This window comes from Oncorhynchus mykiss, chromosome Y (genome assembly GCF_013265735.2).
Source record: "Oncorhynchus mykiss isolate Arlee chromosome Y, USDA_OmykA_1.1, whole genome shotgun sequence".
NCBI classification, from domain to species: Eukaryota; Metazoa; Chordata; class Actinopteri; order Salmoniformes; family Salmonidae; genus Oncorhynchus; species Oncorhynchus mykiss.
Window position 1 is genome coordinate 16320870 of NC_048593.1, and position 22250 is coordinate 16343119.

The 22250-nt window shown below is 45.4% G+C and overlaps 1 protein-coding gene across 2 annotated transcripts in view; it reads left to right on the forward strand.

Annotated features, from left to right (window-relative positions):
* The window catches only part of si:ch211-196i2.1 (collagen alpha-1(I) chain), a 134851-nt gene that overhangs the window by 32300 nt on the left and 80301 nt on the right, over nt 1-22250 (forward strand). For both annotated transcript variants that reach the window (XM_036967537.1, XM_021590765.2), the window contains exons 2-6: nt 5194-5341; nt 5460-5618; nt 6090-6282; nt 9038-9172; nt 12421-12507. In XM_036967537.1, the coding sequence (XP_036823432.1) occupies nt 5194-5341; nt 5460-5618; nt 6090-6282; nt 9038-9172; nt 12421-12507 (722 nt within the window). The remainder of the gene's footprint in view (nt 1-5193; nt 5342-5459; nt 5619-6089; nt 6283-9037; nt 9173-12420; nt 12508-22250) is intronic.

Genomic DNA, 22250 nt, shown 5'->3' on the forward strand with positions numbered 1-22250 from the left:
TACTGTAGCTTACTCCCGACCGGTCACGTTGTACAGCGCCATATTTGGTAATACTGCTGTCCCCTAGTTGGAGGGGAGTTGTAGATAAATTAAATTACTCCCCAGCTCCTGGGTGATCCTCTCCACCTGCCTGTTGGACTGAGGTCGGTACCCGGAGTGAGACTGACCGGATTATTTTGCTCTTAGTACTGTAGCCTACTCCCGACCGGTCACGTTGTACAGCTCCATATTTGGTAATACTGCTGTCCCCTAGTTGGAGGGGAGTTGTAGACAATAAATTACCTCGTTGACCCTCCGGAGGACCTTGAAGGGCCCCACAAACTGGAACCACTCGTCCACTGTAGGGGCCTCGGTCTGGCTTGGAGTCCATAAGTTGGACACACTGGAAGGGAATCAGCACGTTGGAGGAGTGCCGAAAGTAGTTCTGGGAAGGAACCCCCTGTCGGTCCTGGCAGTGCCTCCTTAGGAAGCTCCCCAGCTCCTGGGTGATCCTCTCCACCTGCCCGTTGATCTGAGGCCAGTACCCGGATGACCGTGGCCTCCAGCTTCTCCATAAAGGCTCTCAATACCCGCAACGTGAAATATTCCTGCTGGAATAGTGCCTCAGTGACCATGAGAGTGGTAGGTAGACCAGAGAGAGGGATACAACGGCAGTATTTAGAAAATCTGTCAACAACCATAGTGGTAAAACCATCAAAGGGTAAGATCAGTTTTGAAGTCTATGGACAGATGTGACCAAGGCCACTGAGTCACGGGAAGGGGAAGTAGTTCCCTGCTGTAGCGTGGCGGGGAGATTTGGAATGGGCACATACAGAACAAGAGTTGACATATTGGGCAATGTCCTGCGCCAAGGTGCGCCACCAGTACTTGCCGGAGAGGGATTGGATGGTGCGGGTGATACCTGGGTGTCCAGCGGCGAGGGATGTGTGTGCCTAGGTCAACAGCCGATATCTTACCCCCGTGGGGACATAGATGCATTCTGGAGGGCAGGAGTGGGTTCCCTCTCCAGAACCTGGCAGATGTCCACATCTACGTCCCAAAATACGAGGATAACGATACGGGAGGGCAAATTGATGGGCTGGAGGGCACTCACAGGACCCTCCACCGAAGTGTAACCACAGGGTACAGAAAAGTAGCCCTTCGGAATCCTGGTGCCCAGGTGGTGATTCTCATCCTTGACCAGGAGATGGTGGGGTTATGACGTTGGAGCCACGGGAGGCCGAGGATGACTTTGTGTATGGGTGCGGTGGTGATGTAGAAGGGAAGGCTTTTCATTGTGCATGGGTCCCACAGTGAGGGTGAGTGCTGCTGTGATGTGCGTAATTGTGCCAGATCCCAATGGTCACGTATCCAGAGCTTGAACCGGAAGACTAGAGTGGGCAGGAAGTTATGTTCAGGGAGGAGATGAGAGCCTGGTCGATGAAATTCCCTGCGGCACCGGAGTCCACTAGAGCTGTAGAGACAACACCTGAGGGACAGCCAGCCAGTGAAGTGGGAACCAGAAAGGGTTTGGCAGAAAACGATGATAATGGAATTCTCACGCCTACCCTGGGAGACGGAAGATCACGGAGCCGACCCTCTGCCCTAGTGGACCACAGGTTGTGACACACCGGACACCGCTGAAGCCCCTTTTGGCCCGCAATAGGAACAGACCCCCGGATGTCTCCGGCGACGCCGCTGAGAGGTGTGGCCCCTACCTCCATGTGTTCAGGCTCTGCAACAGGACAGCCAAAGGAGGGAGGCAAGTGGTGAGGTGAAGAAGGTTATCCAGACAGACAGCCATAGCAATGAGTGCGTCCAAGGATAGGTTGTCATGCCGACACGCCTTCTCCGTCTGGATATATTTGCGCAGTCTTCTCCGGGATAGAGTGCAGAGCGCTGGCTCATTCTGGCCGCTGGAGGCTGAAACGGTCCAAAAGGTGAGGGCATACTCCACAGCGGACTGAACACCCTGCTGGAGCTGGAGAAGTCGCTCAACTCCCTCTCTGCCCTCTGGAGAAAGGTTGAAGACCACCCTGAACAGAGCCATGAATCTCTAATTGTGACACTGCTCCTCCTCTCCCCCTCCCAGACAGCCGTAGCCCACTCCAATGCCCGCCCAGTCAGCAGGGAAATGACCGTGGCAATATCGGACCTCTTGGTGGTGGGGGCTCCTGTTTGATAGGCGAAATAGTGGGAACACCGGAGTAAGAAACCATGGCATTTCAATGGTGTACTGACATACTTCTCCGGAAGGGACCGTCGGGCATCACTGACCTGGGTGGACGGCTGGGTAGGCTGGGGCTGGCTCACTGTGACGACCCGTGTTAGGAGTCCCTCTGATAAGTGTATGGAAAGCCTCGCTGGGTGCGTCGAGGCGGTGAAGAAAGCAAAGGACTTCCTCCATGGCAGTACTCAGTTGTGCAAGCTAGTTGTGGTGTTGGGGGAGTAGATTACTCTGTTCCTTGACTGTCTGGAAATGGTTTTATCCTCTGCTGCTTCCATATTGTGAGGTAGTATTCTGTAATGTATTACTAGCCTGTTCAACCTCTGTTAGTCATTGTCTCTGATTGGGAACCATATTTAGGTAGCCTGGGTTTCACTGTGTGTTTGTGGGTGATTGTTCCTGTCTCTGTGTTTGTTTGTGCACCAGTATAGGCTGTTAGGTTTTCTTGATACGTTTCTTGTTTTGTATTGATCGTGTGACGTCTTTATTAAACATGAATCATCACAACGCTGCATTTTGGTCCGACTCTATTTCACCGAAAGAAAACCGTTATATCAGCAGTCTTACAGCTTTGGGGTAGAAGCTGTTAAGGAACATTTTGGTCCTAGACTGGGCACCCCGGTACCGCTTGCCATGCGGTAGCAGAGAGAACAGTTTATGAGTTGGGTGACTCGAGTCTCTGACAATTTTTGGGGCTTTCCTCTGACACTGCCTATTATATAGGTCCTGGATGGCAGGAAGCTTGGCCCCAGTGATGTACTGGGCATTACGCACTACTCTCTGTAGCGCCTTATGGTCAGATGCAGGGCAGTTACCATACCAGGCTGGGATGCAACCGGTCAAGATACTCTCGATGGTGCAGCTGTTGAACTTTTTGAGGATCTGGGAACCCATGCCAAATCTTGGTAAGCAGGTGTGCACAATGATTGTTGCCAGGGCCGGTGGTTAGTGGACTGGCGATGTTGAGACGTTGAGCCCTGGATAGAGGGAGCAGGAGTAGGTTTGGCAGGGTTATGATAAATTAGGCGTTGTTGGTCGCTGTTTGCATAAAGGCTTAGATAAATGCATATATTTTATTTTCTACAAATATTTTGGCCTTGTGTTCTGAAAATAGTATTTTTTTTGTTCATTAGAGTACTCGAGTTCAATATAATTTATTGTGGCAGAACCTAAAACAATTGTTGTGTTCTGTTCCTAAATATAGATTCCCCATGTCGGAAATGGGGAAATCCCAATTATTATTTTGTTAAACTTTTTTTTTTGCACTTTCAGATGGAGTTTTTTATGATACAAATAATCAGAATAAAGCTAAGTACAGGCAAAATCCTAGAGGAAAACCTGGTTCTGTCTGCTTTCCACCAGACACTGGGAGACAAATTCACCTTTCAGCAGGACAATATCCTAAAACACAAGGTCAAATATACACTGGCTTCCCAAGATGACATTGAATGTTCCTGAGTGGCCTAGTTAAAATGTTGACTTAAATCGTCTTGAAAATCTATGGCAAGACTTGAAATGGCTGTCTAGCAATGATAAGAATAATGTGCAAACATTGTACAATACATGTGTGCAAAGCACTTAGAGACTTACCCAGAAACACTCACAGCTGTAATCGTTGCCAAAGTCGATTCAACTTGCATTGACTCAGAGGGTTGAATACTCATTTAATCAAGATATATGAGTGTGTCTAATTTTTCACAGTTTTTTTTATTTTTACAAACGTTTGAATTCTTTTTCTCCCGGTTTGACATTTCAGAGTATTTTGTGTATCGTTGTCAAAAAAAGGACAACTAAATCAATTTGAATCCCACTTTATAAGACAACAAAATGTGGGAAGAGTACAGGGGTGTGAATACTTTGTGAAGGCACTGTGTGTGTGTGTGTGTTTGTGGAAAGCTGGAATGCTGACTGTGACACATGATAGGGTTATGTTCCTTCAGCTCCATTTCAGAGGGCAAGACAGTGTGACCATATCTTGCACTGACTCTCCTGATGATATATGTCTGGTACTGTTCTAGGGGTGCAGAAGGGGCTCATTCAACCTAGAGGGGCTGACAGGCATTCAGTAGATACGGGTGGGGGAAAAGGTTTCTGTCTTTGGCTGAGTAGTAGATAGTGGCTGGTTAATTAAGGTCTAGTGCTAACCTTTTGCAGGTGTTGATTGATTCGGGCATATACATTGTCTCGGTCCTTCAGCGTTGAAATTACAGCCGCCAGGTGGGCTACTGTAGCACCACCATTAGCGCCGTTGGCAGAAAGCGGATGTTTCTGGTTTTCAGGGATACAGTATTTTCAACCTAACCTCCGTTTCCCCGGTCTTTCCACACCTTCTACATTACGTTATTGTAGCAATGGTATGTACATTATGACATGAACAGTACGCTAATTGATTTGCATGCCTGAAGTGCCTGCTGGGCAAATGCACTTCCTGTTTGTCTAATTGGCCTCAAGTTCCCAGCTGGTCTTGGAATAAGCTCAAGCACTGCAGGTTACAACCCAATCAAAACACAGCAATACATGTCTTTCAGTGCTCACTGATTTTCTCCACCATTGATCAATTGCTGTATTCATAAGCCTTTAGGAGACACTCCTCAACCCACGGCTCCTCATTAGCACCATTTGTAAACTGGTAGTATTTTTACTAGCCCTCAGGAGCCCAGAAGGAGTGGTTCCCAAAATATTCTTTACCAATTTAGTATATTCATTAATGGGCAAAGTGGATCGAATGAGGTGGCTGTTTTTGACTCTCTTTTCACAGAAAATAAATTGTGTGGTACTTTGTGGTCAGAAGTCCATTCAGGGTGGTAAAAGGGAGTTTTTTTTCACAGGGTGATCTTTGGAATGGTAGCTGAGTGTCACAAATGAGTAGATTGGGGTCTGCCTCCATAGGACAACATAATTGTGAACTGACAGTTAGGGCTTGAATCCGCCATGACTGCAACACGGCTTTATTTGACTGTGTGTCTGTCCTCTCTTTCCCTCCACAGAGGAGGTGAACCTTCTAGAAGAACTCTCGCTGCAGGTGTCCAACAGCAGCAATGCCTCCATGTCTCTGGATGCTGAGAGGTGTCCGGTGCTGCAGGTGGGACAGTACTCCACCCTGGCCCTGCCCCTAGCTGAACTCTTCACTGACGGGTAAAACCTTCCCATTTACGCATGCATGTACACACACACACACACACACACACACACACACACACACACACACACACACACTTAGACCAACACTGTGTACCGGCTTTGTGTTGTACAGGTTTGCAGATGAGTTCAGCCTATTGGTGCAGCTGCGGAGCCCTCAGCTAGACGAACACAGTGTGCTCACCCTGCTTAGCCACGACAGCCACATCCTGCTGCAGCTGCGCATCAGCGCGTACACACTCACCTTCATCGGCACGCAACAGCGCCTCTATGAGTAAGCCTGTCTCTGTCTGTCTGCCCATCTTTATGTGTGTGTGTGTGTGTGTGTGTATTTGTGTACATGCATGTGTGTTTTGACTCAGGGTGAAGCGATTTAAGGTCTGTTTTTCCTAAAGCCTAGTGACAGGTTGCTTGCTCCTCTCTTCATAAGCCACTGTGGTTTGAAGCAATACATCACTGTAAGAAAGCCAACAGACTTAGCCCGAAGATGGACAGAGTCGTTTTGTTAACTTTTTTAGGTACTTTTAGAGTGCATGAGATTTATATTTGAAGTGTTACTGTATTTCATTCAACTGTCATGGAAGTTAAACCTTTTTGAGAGAAACTACAATTGCAGGGCCAACATTCAGTACACACTTCACATTATAGCCAAAACAATACATAACAGTGACATACACTTCCTTCTCAGTAATGTTTGCCATACTGTATGATATTACCAATTGCATTGTTTTGACCGGATTCCCAGGTTCCCGGTCAGTAGTCTGTCTGACGACCAGTGGCACCATGTGGCTGTGAGTGTGTCATCCGCTAGACTGGCGCTGTATGTGGATTGTGCCCTGGTGGAGCGTGTGGACTGGGTGTACCAGGGTATGGGAATCACCCCTGACGGTCTACTCATGGTGGGGGGCATCGTAGAGGGCTTCGAGACACCATTTGAGGTAAGTTCTGGATTTACCGTTCCACCTCTTGATTTCCTCTCCTCACCAGTTCCATTCTCCTTTCCTCTGTCCTCTCCCTTTCTCCTCCCCTCTTTTCTCATTTCCTCTACTCTCTCCAACCCTCTTCCTCTTCACTTCCCCCTCTCCTGCCTGTTTTCATACACACAAGAGGAGGTCTCTGCCTAAATCATTGTGCAATATATCAGCAGCACAATATGCAACATAGGCTATACAGCTTTACCGCCTGCTGTGCTGAGCGTGTCCCTAACGGAGTGTCCTTGGTGTTGAATGGTGGGTTACTTATCATAGAAAAGCAGTACCGGTCTGCAGGATGTAGGTACTGTCAAACTTTGTAGCCCAGTAACACTGTGGATCAGCACACTGTATAGGAAACCAATGGTCTAGTTAGCCCCCTACACGGGAGAGGTTTAGGGAGACGGGATGGGGGCTCCTGTAGATCATCTCATCGGCCCCCGCTCCCACCACCATCCCCCCTCCCCAGGACATATGAAGACATCCCTTTGCTGTCCAAGGCAGCAGCCAGTGCCAGTGTTTTTGAAGGATGAGCGTTAGAGCGTACAGTACGAGTGCAGAGCAGCAGGGGGGTGGAGAGGAGAGGAGGAGAGCAGGACAGGACAGGACAGACAGCATCTGGCTTTGTGCTCAGCTCAGCCTAGAGTTAAGATGGATTCTCCATCGCCTCGTTTCCCACTGTTGACAGGTCTCTTTGACGACCCCTCAGAGGATCGAGCTTCCTCTCTCGGAGGTGGTGACAGTCTTTTCCCGCTAGGGTCCTCTGTACTGGAACTTTAACACCTCCATTCTTCAGTAGAGCACTTAAGGACGACCAGGGGAGGAAAACACCTTCTCCTGTCTGTGTCTTGTGTTTATTGTCAGTCGATCTATTTCCTGTCCACAGTTACAGCACAATGAAGACTGCTATACTGTAGATGCGGCCTCTGCTAGTGGCTTTCAAATCAGTTTTACAGTATTTTTTTGTTTAAGGACAAGACACACTGTAATGAACTTTGGCCATCCGCAGTAGATCACCTGCTGGGTGTCTACGAACGGTGGCGATTCAACATGTAGAAGAAAATGGCGTCTGATGTTCCGTGGTCAGAGGCGGTAGGACGGCTGCTGCTTTTAACCATTCATCAGCATGGTGTGTTTCTTCCCTTAGGTCTGTGAAAACACCACAGTGTCTAAATGGCACAGGGCTTGGTGAGACTTAACACTGACCTTGCTACCTCTCTAGGTTTACGCCCATCCCGTACTAAAAGAGGATTAGTCTACCGGAAGAGGAGTTGATTGGTTTTGGATGAGAAGATGAGATATGGAGTCATGCTGAAGGAGCAGGTTTTGCGAGTGGATAAGGAGAGTGCTCGTCTAGGTGGTATAGTGAGTGTATAAGGAGAGTGCTAGTCTAGGTGGTATAGTGAGTGGATAAGGAAGAGTGCTAGTCTAGGTGGTAAAGTGAGTAGATAAGGAGAATGCTAATCTGGGTGGTAAAGTGGGTGGACAAGGAGAATGCTAATCTAGGTGGTATAGTGAGTGGATAAGGAGAATGCTAATCTAGGTGGTAAAGTGGATGGATAAGGAGAATGCTAATCTAGGTGGTAAAGTGGGTGGATAAGGAGAATGCTAATCTAGGTGGTAAAGTGGGTGGAGAAGGAGAATGCTAATCTAGGTGGTAAAGTGGATGGATAAGGAGAATGCTAGTCTAGGTGGTAAAGTGGATGGATAAGGAGAATGCTAATCTAGGTGGTAAAGTGGGTGGATAAGGAGAATGCTAATCTAGGTGGTAAAGTGGGTGGATAAGGAGAATGCTAATCTAGGTGGTAAAGTGGGTGGATAAGGAGAATGCTAATCTAGGTGGTAAAGTGAGTGGATAAGGAGAATGCTAATCTAGGTGGTAAAGTGGGTGGATAAGGAGAATGCTAATCTAGGTGGTATAGTGAGTGGATAAGGAGAATGCTAATCTAGGTGGTATAGTGAGTGGATAAGGAGAATGCTAATCTAGGTGGTAAAGTGTGTGGAAAAGTTAATGCACCATGAAGTTATGACAGAGAGCCTTAGAGAGCCCAGTGCTCTGCCAGGACCCCCTCCATCACACTCAGACACTCAGACGTTTTCATTTTCATTTCAACATTGGTTCATTTAGTTTAGTCTACGACACATATTAGTTTAGTCACGGTACATTAGGATCCAAAAAAGACACACACACACACACACACACACACTCTTTCTCTCTATATATATTTGCCTCCCTCTCATTCTCTCGCGCAGTGCAAGTTTTCAACAGAATTATTGAGTCCATATTTCAAGCGATAAAGTTCTTTGTTTGGTTTGGCTCTCTAATTACAAGTTGGATTTTGTCATCATTAACAGTTTAATGAGTAAACTTAAGGAATGTTTGGTCTGAGTCTGTAGCTAACACATAGAAACATTTGCATTTTACACTGAATGCATAATGTTTACATTATGGTGCTCTTTGTCTGCGGCAAACGGTGATTTCCATCTTGCACGCTGCACGCTGACTCACACTTCTTCTTAACATACAGTAGTTTGGGGGCAGTAGAAAACTATCTGGTGTAGATCGATGTCTGTAGATGTCTCTCCAGTCTGTCGGTCATATTTGTCTCAGTGTCTCAGCCCTGACTGAGGAAGGGTCCTCTCGGGATTCTGTCTGCACACGGTGACCTTTTGTGACCTCTGGGGGGTTAGGTTAGTGTGTTTGACGGCTCTGTCTCCACAGGGCCAACTCCGACAGCTGACGTTCCTGATGGGCGACCCAGACGCTGCCCAACACCACTGCACTCTCCACACTGTCCAGTGTGGGGGGGCTGCCTCCAAGCCCCCCCGCTCACCACGGACCGACCACACAATGGAGGTATGCTGCAGCTCTCAACTCTCAGTACCTTCCTCGTAACGTTCACAAATCAAATCAAATTGTATTGGTCACATGCACTAAATACAACCATGCAGAGTTAAAAAGTAAGGTACATATTTGCAAAATATAAACAATAAAAAGGAAAGAGTAACACAATAAAAACAATAACGAGGAGTACCAGTACCGAGTCCAGGGGTATGAGGTAGTTGAGGTAATACAATATGTGCATGTGGGTAGGGGTAAAAGTGACTGGGCAATTAGGATATACAATAAACAGAGTAGCAGCTGTGTGTGTGTGTGTGTGTGTGTGTGTGTGTGTGTGTGGTCTAGTGAGTGTGCGGGCAGAGTCTAGTGAGTGTGCGGGCAGAGTCTAGTGAGTGTGCGGGCAGAGTCTAGTCAGTGTGCGGGCAGAGTCTAGTGAGTGTGCGGGCAGAGTCTAGTGAGTGTGCGGGCAGAGTCTAGTGAGTGTGCATACAGCCAGTGCAAGGGAGTCAGTGCAAAACAATGAAGATAAATAAATAAATAATAAAGGGGGTCAAAGTAAATTGTTTGGGCAGCCATTTGGGTTTGGCCCCAGTGATGTACTGCACTACCATCTGTAGTGCCTTGCAGTCAAATGCAGAGCAGTTACCATTCCAAGCAGTGATGCATCCAGTCAAGATGCTCTCAATGGTGCAGCTGTATAACATTTTGAGGATCTGAGGGCCCATGCCAAATCTTTTCAGCCTCCTGAGGGGGAAGAGGCATTGTCATGCCCTTAATGACTGTGTTGGTGTGTTTGGACCATGATAGGTCTTTAGTGATGTGGACACCGAGGAGCTTGGAGCTCTTGACCCGCTCTACTACAGCCCCATCAATGTGAATGGGGGCGTGTTTGTCCCTCCGTTTCCTGTTGTCCACGATAAGATCATTTGTCTTGCCCACGTTGAGAGCGAGGTTGTCCTGGCACCACACTGCCAGGTCTCTGACCTCCTGCCTATAGGCTGTCTCATCGTGTTTTTTGATCAGGCCTACCACCGCCGTGTCGTCTGCAAACGTAATGATTTTGTTGGAGTCGTGTGTGGCAATGCAGTCGTGAGTGAACAGGGAGTACTGGATGGGACTGAGCACACACCCCCGTGTTGAGGTTCAGCGTGGCGAATGGGTTGTTGCCTACCCTCACCACCTGGGGGCAGCCAGTCAGGAAGTCCAGGATCCAGTTGCAGAGGGAGGTATTCAGTCCCAGGGTTGTTAACTTAGTGAGCTTGGAGGGCATTATGGTGTTGAATACTGAGCTGTAGTCAATGAGTGTGTTCTTTTTGTCCCGGTGGGATAAGGAAGTGTGGAGTGCAATAGAGATTGTGTCATCTGTGAATCTGTTGAGGCGGTATGAGAATTGGAGGGTCCAAGGTTTCTGGGATAATGGTGTTGATATGAGCCATGACCAGCTTTTCAAAACATTTCATGACTACAGATGTGAGTGCTATGGGACGGTAGTCATTTAGACAGGTTTCCGTGGCAATCTTAGGCACTGGGACTATGGTGGTTTGCTTGAAACATGTAGGTATTACAGATTGGGTCAGAGAGAGTTTGAAAATGTCAGGGAACACACTTTCCAGCTGATCAGTGCATGCTCTGTGTATGCATCCTGGTAATCTGTCTGCGGCCTTGTGAATGTTAACCTGTTTAAAGGTCTTACATTGGTTACGGAGAGCGTGATCATACAGTCGTCCGGAACAACTGGTGCTCTCAATCATGGTTCAGTGCTGCTTGCCTCGAAGCGAGCATAGAAGGCTTGTTTCACTGGGCAGCTCTCGGCTGGGTTTCCCTTTGTAATCCGTGATAGTTTACAAGCCCTTCCACATCCGATGAGCGTCAGAGCTGGTGTAGTAGGATTCAATCTTAGTCCTGTATTGACACTTTGCCTGTTTGATGGTTCGTCAGAGGGCGTAGCAGGATTTCTTATAAGCGTCCGGATTAGTGTCTTGCTCTGTGAAAGTGGCAGCTCTAGCCTTTAGCTCAATGCAGATGTTGCCTGTAATTCATGGCTTCTGGTTTTGTCACTGTGGAGGCAACGTCGTGAAACGTCGTGAATGTACTTATAAATAAATTCGGTGACTGATGTGGTAAACTCCTCAACGTCATCGAATGAATTCCGGAACGTGAATGACAGGGGAGAGCGTTGTATGAGTCTCTGTGTGTGAAGTACATAGTTGCACGGGTGACATACTGGTAGAAATGAGTTGAAACTGATTTCAGTTTTCCTGCATAAAAATCATCGGCCACTATGAGCGCCGACCTCTGGATGAGCATTTACTTGTTTGCTTATGGCCCTATACAGCTCGTTGAGTGCGGTCTTGAGTGCGGTCTTAATGGTAGCGTCGGTTAATGGTGGTAAATAGACGGCTACAAAAACGACATGCTCTACAATGTATGGTCGACAGCTTATCATGAGGTATTCTAACTCAGGTGAACAGAACCTCAGACTTCCTTAATATTAGAGATTGCGCACCAGCTGCTGGTATTAAAGAGACTCACACCGCCACCCCTGATCTTACCGGACTCTGCCGCTCTGTCCTGCCAATGCATAGAAAAACCAGCTAGATGTATATTATCCATGTCCTTGTTCTACCATGAATAGTATAGTATATTACAGTTCTTAATGTTCTGTTGATGGGAAAGTCTCGAGCAGTGCTCGTCCAGTTTGTTTACCTGCATTTGCACATTCGCCAATAGAACAGAGGCTTGAACAGATTTATCCAAAAATCTATTTCTCAACACTTTTACAGTGTTAGTTTCATCAGGTGTTACACAATATGCTATACAATATGCTATAAAACATAGGAAAAACATCATTTTGACTGCACTGGGCCTTAAACAACATAAAGGGAGGGAGAGGGGAACGCTTAGGAAAGATTGAGGTAATGTTGATGGTAGAAGTACTGTAGTGTGCAGGAGTTAAAGGGGGCCAGGTGTCTCTCAGAGGGCTGAGTGCAGACACACAGACTCCAGGAGTTAAGACCATGTCGAAAGTCTCCCTGTACAGCACCCTGTGATAATATCAAACAAGGATCAACAAGTGGCACTCCTTCTGTGGTTTGATCCAGTTAATTAATGTAATTTCTCTTGAGTGGTTGTGTCCCAAATGGCACCCTATTCCCTGTGTCGTGGACAACCTTTGACCGGGTGCAATTTGAGACGTTGCCAGGGTGTTTCCTTGTTCATTAGTTTTCCAGTGTACTGTTTAAATGTTCTCTCTTTCCACCCAGGAGCTCCTGCTGTCCTCAAATGACCTGGAAGACCTGTTAGAGCGATCCAAGGATTCCTCTTTCTTGGATGTGGAGGTGGGGGAGACTGTGAGTATGATGCTCTATCCTAAATCCAGCCAAATGTATTTATGTATTTAAACCTTTATTTAACCAGGAAAATACCCTTGAGGTTAGAAAACTTTCTTTTAAACGGGGACCTGGCAAATGCACTATACGGTTTTACCTGCCATGATTTAGAGAGAAACAGCCCTGTGTCTGGATTCACAGATGTGGGGCTTCTCTTGGGCTTGGCTTGGCACGGGATGCACTTTGTTGCATTACCGTGATACATGCTGCTGGTTTAATCAAGGCACTGGCCAGCAGTATAGGCTACACGGTGTAGATTTTAGAATAGGCCCCAGCATTAGCGGCAGCCACAGCCAGACCTGCCCTGGTTTTTCATTTTGTCCCATTATAAACACGACTGTTCTGTTTTGTTCCATCATAGACAGGGAGGACTGTGGTTAATTAGCATTGTGGGTCTGAGGCTCCAACCAGCCCTGCTTGACATTGGCTGACCTCTGTCTGTGTGTGCACATGTGCATGCATGCGTGCCTGCTTGCGTTTTAAGATTATAGGCACACTGAAAGCATTATACACTGAGTGAACAAAACATTAGGAACACCCTCCTAATATTGAGTTGCATCCCCCCTTTTGACTTCAGAACAGTCTCAATTCATCAGGGCATGGACTCTACAAGGTGTTGAAAGTGTTCCACAGGGATTCTGGCCCATGTTGACTCCAATGTTTCCCATAGTTATGTCAAGTTGGCTGGATGTCCTTGGGGTGGTGGACCATTCTTGATACACATGGGAAACTGTTGAGCGTGAAAAATCCAGCAGTGTTGTTGTTCCTGCCACAAACTGCTGTGCCTGGCACCTACTACTATACCCTGTTCAAAGGCACTTCAATATTTTTTTGTCTTGCCCATTCACCTGAATGGACCACATTCACAATCCATGTCTCAATTGTCTCAAGGCTAATCAATTATTATTTAACCTGTCTCCTCCCCTTCATCTACACTGGTTTTAAGTGGATTTAGTGACATCAATAAGGGATCATAGCTTTCACCAGTCAGTCTGTCAAGGAAAGAGTAGGTGTTCATAATGTTTTGTACACTGTGTAAGCTTTATGATGAATAAAAAATGCATCAGGGGGGAATATTAAAATTAAAATGTGCATATATGGGAACACAAGGAGATCTTATCTCAACAATACATCCTACATACATAAATTGCCTAAATCATTTTCACTTGGATCCTTGGAATTACAGTATATCACAACTATGTCAGATCTTAATTTGACCCATTTCGATGCAGGAGACAAATAATCTTGCAGCAGAAGGATTTGAATGAATATTTAGATTCACCACCAAGGGGCAGCTGGAAGCGGTGTTTATATGATATACAATGCAGTACCGTATCTACATTGTACCTTAAGCTGGGTATAAATACAACAGATTCGGTTCCAACAGCCCCGGAAACAACTCATTGGAAAGCCCCACCCCATGGCCCAACTAACAATTCAGACCACTCTAATGGTGGTCCCGACAGCGCACATAAAAAGGGGCAGGGCCGGGGGGCATGACTCTTAAATATAGGATGGTATCTGATTCGGCTATGCATACTGTAAGCCTATTATATGGACTGGAATTAGGCACCTCTTTCAAACCATGAAGCTGGGAGAGAACACGTGGTGGTTCATTGATTTGTGCAGGACAGTGATTTAATAGGCTAATAAGTACTACCCACATAAATACTACCCACATGAAAACAATACTATATACTATGGCAGGAATACTGTAGTATTCACTGTAGTGTTTTGCAGATTGAAGTAAGTGGGTCTGGGCAGGGGAGGTGTTGTGAATTTGTGTGTGTCTATGTTGTTGTTGTGTATGTTTATAAATAAAATCGTACCAAAATAAATACTGTAGTATTGACTGTAGTATTTAGTTTACTATAGTATAAATAATGTAGTAAAAGAGAGTAGTATGTACTATAGTAATTACTGTAGTGTTTTTGCAGACTGTAGCACAGTATAGTTTTCTGTACCCTGTAGGTAGGTAGGACTGGGTTCAGAACTAAGAGTTCAGAGCTTTTGCTCTTTTCTATACCCTGTAGGAAACAATATGGTCTGTACTTGGCAATATGGTCTATACTTGGGTCAGCATCAGCCAGGGGACCAGGAACCACCGGCCTGAGAAGGGGGACGAAGGTGAGATACGGTAGTCACTGGGTAGCTGTAACCTATACGTCACCTCGTTGACCCTCCGGAGAACCTTGAACGGCCCAACAAACTGGGGGCTCAGATTCTTGCAGGGCAGGTGGAGTGGTAGGTTCCTGATGGAGAGCCAGGCGCGGTCACCAGGATGGAACACGGACACCTCACTGCGGTGGCGATCCACCTGCTCTTTCTGGCGACAGACGGCATGCTGGAGCCTCACATAAGCATCACGCCTAACCTCCTCTGCGTGCCGGAACCAGTCATCCACCGCAGGGGCCCCAGTCTGGCTAGGAGCCAGGGCCGGCCGATAACCCAGGACACACAAAGGGAGTAAGCCTGGTGGAGGAGACGATGCCCTCCGGAAGGCCATAGTGCCAGAAGACCTCCTGGAACAGTGCCTCAGCGACCTGGAGAGTGGTTGGGAGACCAGAGAGAGGAATAAACCAGCATGATTTAGAAAATCTGTCCACAACCACAAGAATGGTGGTGAAACCATCAGAGGGGAGAGCGGTAACAAAGTCAATGGACAGATGAGACCAGGGACACTGTGGCACGGGAAGGAGTTTTACTGCTGGAGCGTGCCAGGGAGACTTAGTTTGAGCACACACACAGGAGTTGACGTAGCGAGTAACGTCCTGCGCCAAGGTTGGCCACCAATACTTTGAGGGTGATTGTATAGTACGGGGGATCCCAAGATGTCAGCAACCAATCCCTTAACCCCATGGGAATGTAGATGCGCTCAGGAAGGCAGGTACCATGAACCCCTCATACGAAGCCAGCGCCTCCGCTCTCCCAGACAGCCGTAGCCCACTCCAGCACCCGCCCAGTCATCAGAGAAATAACCGTGTTAACTTTGGACCTCTCGGGGGCGGGAGATCCCATCTGATGCGCAAAATAGAGGTAGCACAGGAGTAGGAATGTGGACTGATGTGCTCGCTCGCTGGGTCGACTGGTGGCAAAGTATCCTCCGCTAGTGGAAGTCAACGCCTCTCGGGCATGTTCGAAACGTTGAAGAACCTCTTCCATAGCCGTCCCCAGTTACGCTAGCTGGTCGTGGTGCTTACGAAGTAGGTATCCCTGTTTGTCGACCGTCTGGGAGATGTTCTGATTTTCTGCTGCTTCCATTTGGTGAGGCAGTATTCTGTAACGTGGATGCTGGGAAGCAAGTGCAGGTGGTGAGTTTAATAATAAATAGAACATAACAAGAAACACAAGTAGCGAACAGACATGAAACACATAGTCAATACTGCCAGGGGAATGGAACTAAGAGAGTGACAGATATAGGGGAGGTAATCAGTGAAGTGATGGAGTCCAGGTGTACCTAATGATGAAGCGCAGGTGCGGGTAATGATGAATGCCTGGACTGGTGGTTAGTAAACCGGTGACGGCGAACGCCGGAGGGGAGGAGCGGAGCTAAAAAGTTACTTGCTGATGAGATGATACATTAAGGGTGCCAAAAATACTTATTTCAAATAATGCACCATTTCTTCCAGAAAACTGTTGAAATTAAAAAATAATTTGCTCTCCACATATGTATGTCTTTGGTTTGCAGTTGAACAATTTACTAAATGTTAGCTTTTTCCACAAAGAAATTCTAAAATTGCCCGGACAATAATATTGGCACCCTCTAGAAGATTTCAAGCAAGTGATTCTCCTTTTACTTTGGAACTGATCTCACCTGTGGTGAGTTAAAGGTGCCTTTAATATAAAAATCACTTGTTGAAGCAGTTTGAATAGAGAAAAGGACTCATTCTCCTGTTTTGTGTCACTGTCTGTACTGCAATGAGCATTGAGAAAGAAAGAAAACCAGAGAATTATCTGAGGTCAAACACAATATTGTAGCCAAGCATGGACAATCTCAAGGTTACAAGTCCATCTCCAGAGACCTTGATGTTCTTGTTTCTACCGTATGTAATGTTATCAATAGGTTCAAAACCCATGCCACTGTAGCCAACCTCCCTGGACGTGGCTGCAAGAGAGAACTTGATGGAAGATTGCAGCGGAGGATTGTTGGAATGGTGGAAGCACCACGATCAACTGCCACACAGATTCAAGCTGACCTTCAGACACAAGGTACAAAAGTATCATCTCGCACCATTCGTTGCCAACTCAATGAAAGGGGGTTATATGATGGGAGAACCAGGAGGACCCCACTACTGAGAGAGAGACATAAGAAAGCCTGACTTAAATTTGCCAAAACACACCTGAACATGCCAAAATCCTTCTGGGACAATATCCTGACAGATGAGACCAAATTAGAGCTTTCTGGTAAGGCACACCATCTCTATGTTTGCAGAAAACAAAATATAGCCTTCCACAAAAAGAACACCTTCCCGACAATCAAACATGGAGATTCAGTGACGTGTTGGGGTTGCTTTGCTGCATCTGGCACTGGGGGCCTTAAACATGTGCATGGCATCATGAAATCAAGAGAATACTAAGGCATTTTGGAGCACAATGTCGGACCCCGTGTAAGAAACCTGCTTCTCCATCAAAGCATTTCGTTACACCCGCAATAACATCTGCTAAACATGTGTATGTGACCAATGAAATTAGATTTGACGGTCATGGGTCTTCCAGCAGGACAATGACCCCAAACACACTTCAAAAAGCCCACAGGAATGGTTCAAGACAAAACGCTGGACTGTTCTGAAGTGGCCAGCAATGAGTCAAAATCTAAATCCCATTGTAAACTCTGTGGAGAGATCTGAAAACAGCAGTTGGGAGAAGGCACCATTCAAATCTCAGAGAACTGGAGCAGTTTACACAAAAGGATTGCCAGTACAGAGGCGCAGGATGCTCATCAATGGCTATTAGGAAGCGCTTAATTGCAGTTATTTTGACTAAAGGCTTTGCTACCAAATATTAAGTCTAAGGTGTCAATAATTTTCTCAAAGACATTTCTGTTTATTTTCTGAATTTAATGGATATATTAAGTCCTGAATCAAAAACAAAGGTTCTGTAATGTTAACAGCGGAATAAAGAATTGTGGAGACCAAATACATATTAGCTAAGGTCATAGTCAACATAGCTTCTAGAACTAACATGTTAGTAAACCCACTACAATCATGCAGTACAGCGTACAGTCAGCAAGCAGTTTAGAAGTTAATAAAACCAAAAGCTTACCTTGACATGGAAGAGTTCCAATTTTGGATAGCCATAGCCAGCTAGCTAACATAGCATCCCTCTCTGTTTGAGCCAGGTGTTTGAGTAGACTTTAAACTAGCTAGCTGCATTCGGCTAGCTAAGTGAAAGTAAAAGAAAAATACAACAAAATATAGCTAGCTCTCTCTTTCTCTCTCTATCTCTCGCTCTTCTCCTTCATTTTTGAAGAAATGTATTTATTCAAAACTGTTCAGCTATTGTCTCTCTCTTTGAGTCAACCACTCACACATTTTATGCACTGCAGTGCTAGCTAGCTGTAGCGTATCCTTTCAGTACGAGATTCATTCTCTTATTATTTGATTGGGTGGACAACATGGCAGTTCATGCTGCAAGAGCGCTGATAGGTTGGAGGACGTCCTCCGGAAGTTGTCATATTACTGTGTAAGTCTATGGAAGGGAGTGAGAACCATGAGTTACCTAGGTTTTGTACTGAAGTCAATATACCCAGAGGAGGATGGAAACAAGCTGTCCTCCGGCTACACCATGGTGCTACCCTACAGAGTGCTGTTGAGGCTAGTGGGACTGCCACACTCCTTAAATAATACCTTAAATAATAATAGGCTTGTATAGTATTATGATCATACAGTATAATAACGATAGAGGCTAAGCCTAATAATATGCTATTTGGTGGGAGGATGCCAGATTCCCATTTAGTGGGAAGTGCCAGATTCTTGAATGATAATGACCAAATCATTAGCTGTGTTCGAATACCCATACTAACATACTGTATACTACATACTTAAAGAATGTATACTACATACAACATATTATTAGTTCATTTTAGTATACTGTAAACAATCAGTTTCCTTTCAGTTGAGTGTACTAGCGCTTCGCCTGTCTACGGGGAGTTGATGCTGTTGCTATGCAACCTCTTGTTAGCTTGATAGCCTAACAAATTACTAGCTAGACTTCTGGTGTGTTTGTAAATTCAATCTGGAGTGCGCTCTGGGCATTCGTAAATTCAGGGCGTTGTCAGATTGTCAGTTCGTAAATTCAGAGCGTTCCGCTCTTGGAGCATTCAGGGCGCACACTAGACACTCTGGTCGAGGAGTAGGGTAGATCCGAGCGTTCTGACCTTCTGACCTCACAATGGTAGTCAAGCATCCAAGCTAACTGACTAACTTGCTAGCTACTTCCAGACACAAATGAGAGAACAGATCACTCTGACCATTTTACTCACCCTGGCAGTGCTGGTTATGAAGTTTTCATGTTGGTGACTGTAACTGTGCTGCTGGCAACAATTTAATTATGTTTTTTTGACAACGTTTACTGACACCGGCCACATTCAACGGGTGTTGAGCATTTGTAAATTCATCAGTTATTCTGCACTCTGGCACAGTCAGACGAGAGTGCTCTGAAATTTGAGTAGATAGCTAGCGCAAATTTATGAACACACCCAAACCACTATACTACTTTGCTAAGCTATGAATGATGTGAATAATCAAGTCAATAAACGTTGGGTAGTTGGTTAGCATAAAGTAAATATGCTGGCAAATTCAATGTATTAGTAGCCAACTAACATTACAGTAGGTAGCTAACATACCCGGTACATACTGCTGTAATGATATGCTATGCGGTAGGTAGCGTAGCTAACAAATTGTCAGCCAACATAACGTGTAATGTAACTTATTTGAAAAGTCATTACTTTATTACATTTCTCAACATTTTCTTAACATTTGTCATAAGTTAAAGCAACAAATTTGTATCCGCTCTTGTCGGACTTCGGCTGCATATTTTCCTCCATTTTCTTCAAATCTGAAAATGTTGCATTATGGACCCTTAAAGCACGGAAAATGTCCATTGCTTGTATAATTAATATTTTTTTAATGTAGTACGACATCCGGGAACTTTTGGCATGCTAACTATATCCATACTATGACTAATAAACATACTGCATACTCAATTTACGTCACAAAAAGTATGGTTAGTGCGGTTAGTATGAGTATTCGAACACGGTTATTGTCGCATGATTAAAGAAACAGGGTGGGTGCGAATTGCAACAATATGGGTGGTGAAATCAGCTGTTCAACAAGTTGTTCAATCAGCAGTCAATCAACTGATGGCCCAAATCAGCGCATCAACTCAGCCGGGGAAAAACAAACAGTAGTCTATCATTTTTCCCCTTTCATTATTTGACAATGAATAGGCTAACTGGTAGCATAAAGAATGTACTGGAATATAATCAAATAACAAGGGGCCTATTAAAACCATCAATAGCACTAGATTATCGCCAGCTGATAAACCATCAATACGTGCTACATTCACCCCAGTAGAAGCTGCTAAGGGGAGGACGGCTCATAATAATGGCTGGAATGGAGCAAATGGAATGGCATCAAACAAATAGTAAACATGTATTTTTTGTACAGTACAAGTCAAAACTTTGGACACACCTACTCATTCAAAGGTTTTTCTTTATTTGTACTAATTTCTACATTGTAGAATAATAGTGAAGACATCAAAACAATGAAAAAACACATATGGGTGTTAAAGATTTTAGATTCTTCAAAGTACCCACCCTTTGCCTTGATGACAGCTTTATACACTCTTGGCATTCTCTCAATCAGCTTCACATGGAATGCTTTTCCAACAGTCTTGAAGGAGTTCCCACATATGCTGAGCACTTGTTGGCTGCTTTTCCTTGTCTCTGCGGTCCAGCTCATACCACACCATCTGAATTGGGTTGAGGTCGGGTGATTGTAGAGGCTAGGTCATCTGATGCAGCACTCCATCACTCTCCTTCTTGGTCAAATAGCCCTTACACAGCCTGAAGGTGTGTTGGGTCATTGTCCTGTTGAAAAACAAATGATAGTCCCACTAAGCTCAAACCAGATCGGATGGCGTATCTCTGCAGAATGTTGTGGTAGGTGAAACCATATGTGTTATTTCATAGTTTTGGTTGTCTTCACTATTATTCTACAATGTAGAAAATAGTAAAAATAAAGAAAAAACGTTGAATTATTAGGAATTATTACTATTAACTTTTGACCGGTAGTGTATATTAATTGATTCTTGAAGATTATAACTTTGAAATGTCTCATCAGAACCCACAATATCAACTTATTTTACTCCTTTTTTTGTAAACAATGTACTTGTAAACAAGCATTATATATCCTCAAAACATGATTAAAACTTCTGTATAATTTTGATATCATGGATGGTCAGTTTGTCTATAAAATTGAGAGTGGCTCATTTCTTTAGCCCCATCCCTCAGCTGTTTACCGAAACAGTGGCTGGTTTAGCACTTTGTTATTGTTTGAACTGCAGATTACCCGTGTAAGAATAAAACTTTTAAAAACATTTCAATTCATGCTATGCCATGTTTTGTCTCCACCCACTGCACCTGGCACTAACTGAAGTCAGCAGAACAGCGTTACCATGCCAACTACAACTACTACACTTCCTCCTCTCTTTTGGCTTTCTGCTAGAAGGAATGTTACTTCTAAGCACAGGAGGTTGGTGGCACCTTAATTGGGGAGGACGGGCTGGTAGTAATGGCTGGAGTGGAATTGGTGGAGTGGTATCAAATACACCAAACCCATGGTTTCCATGTGTTTGATGCCATTCCATCTACTCCGTTTCAGCTGTTATTATGAGCCGTCCTCCCATCAGCAGCCTCCACTGCTTCTAAGGCAGCACATATTGAAGGCTCAAGCCCTAAAACCTGAAATAGTTCCATATGGCGCCCTATTCCCTACATAGTCCACTCCTTTTGACCAGGGCCCATAGTAGTAGTGCACTATATAGGGAATAAGGTGGCATTTGGGACACAGTCCACATTACCAGCATCTGTTTTTTCTTTGACCAAGGTCTGCCTGCCTCTCTGTTCTCTCCGCTCTTTGAAGCCGAGGCCTCTGTGGTCTGTGATTGTCGGGGCCTGTTCTGTTGTTGCTGTTCCTGGCTTTGGTGCATGTTCCATCTGGGACCTCGGCTCTCTTGACAGGTGCTCCCTGAGGTGCTCCCCAGTTAATCATCAACTCCCACAATGCATCCTAAAAATATGAAACAGTCCTGGAGGTCAGGGACCTTGGGTAAAGACATCATTACTAAAGCAAGGAGTTTTAACATTAGCTGATAGTTTTGAACCTTCATAACCCCGCCTTGTCTTAACATCAGCAAACATCAGTCTGAGACTCTTGAATTAGAGTTTCCCATTGTGTCACTGTGAGTTGTTCACAACTTCACTACTGTTCTAGTCCCAAGCGGGGATGCAATCCTAATTTTTAAGTTTTGCCTGTTGTGTTTAGGATTACATGCCTCACAATTTCTGCTTGACGGTGCATGACAATGTTTATGTGTGTGTGCGTCTGCGTGTGTCTGTGTGTTGCTTGCGTGGGTGTTGTGTGTGTGTGTGTGGTGAGTGTCTAATACCAGCAACGTTTCGTGGCAGACAAGTTCCAGTCCAA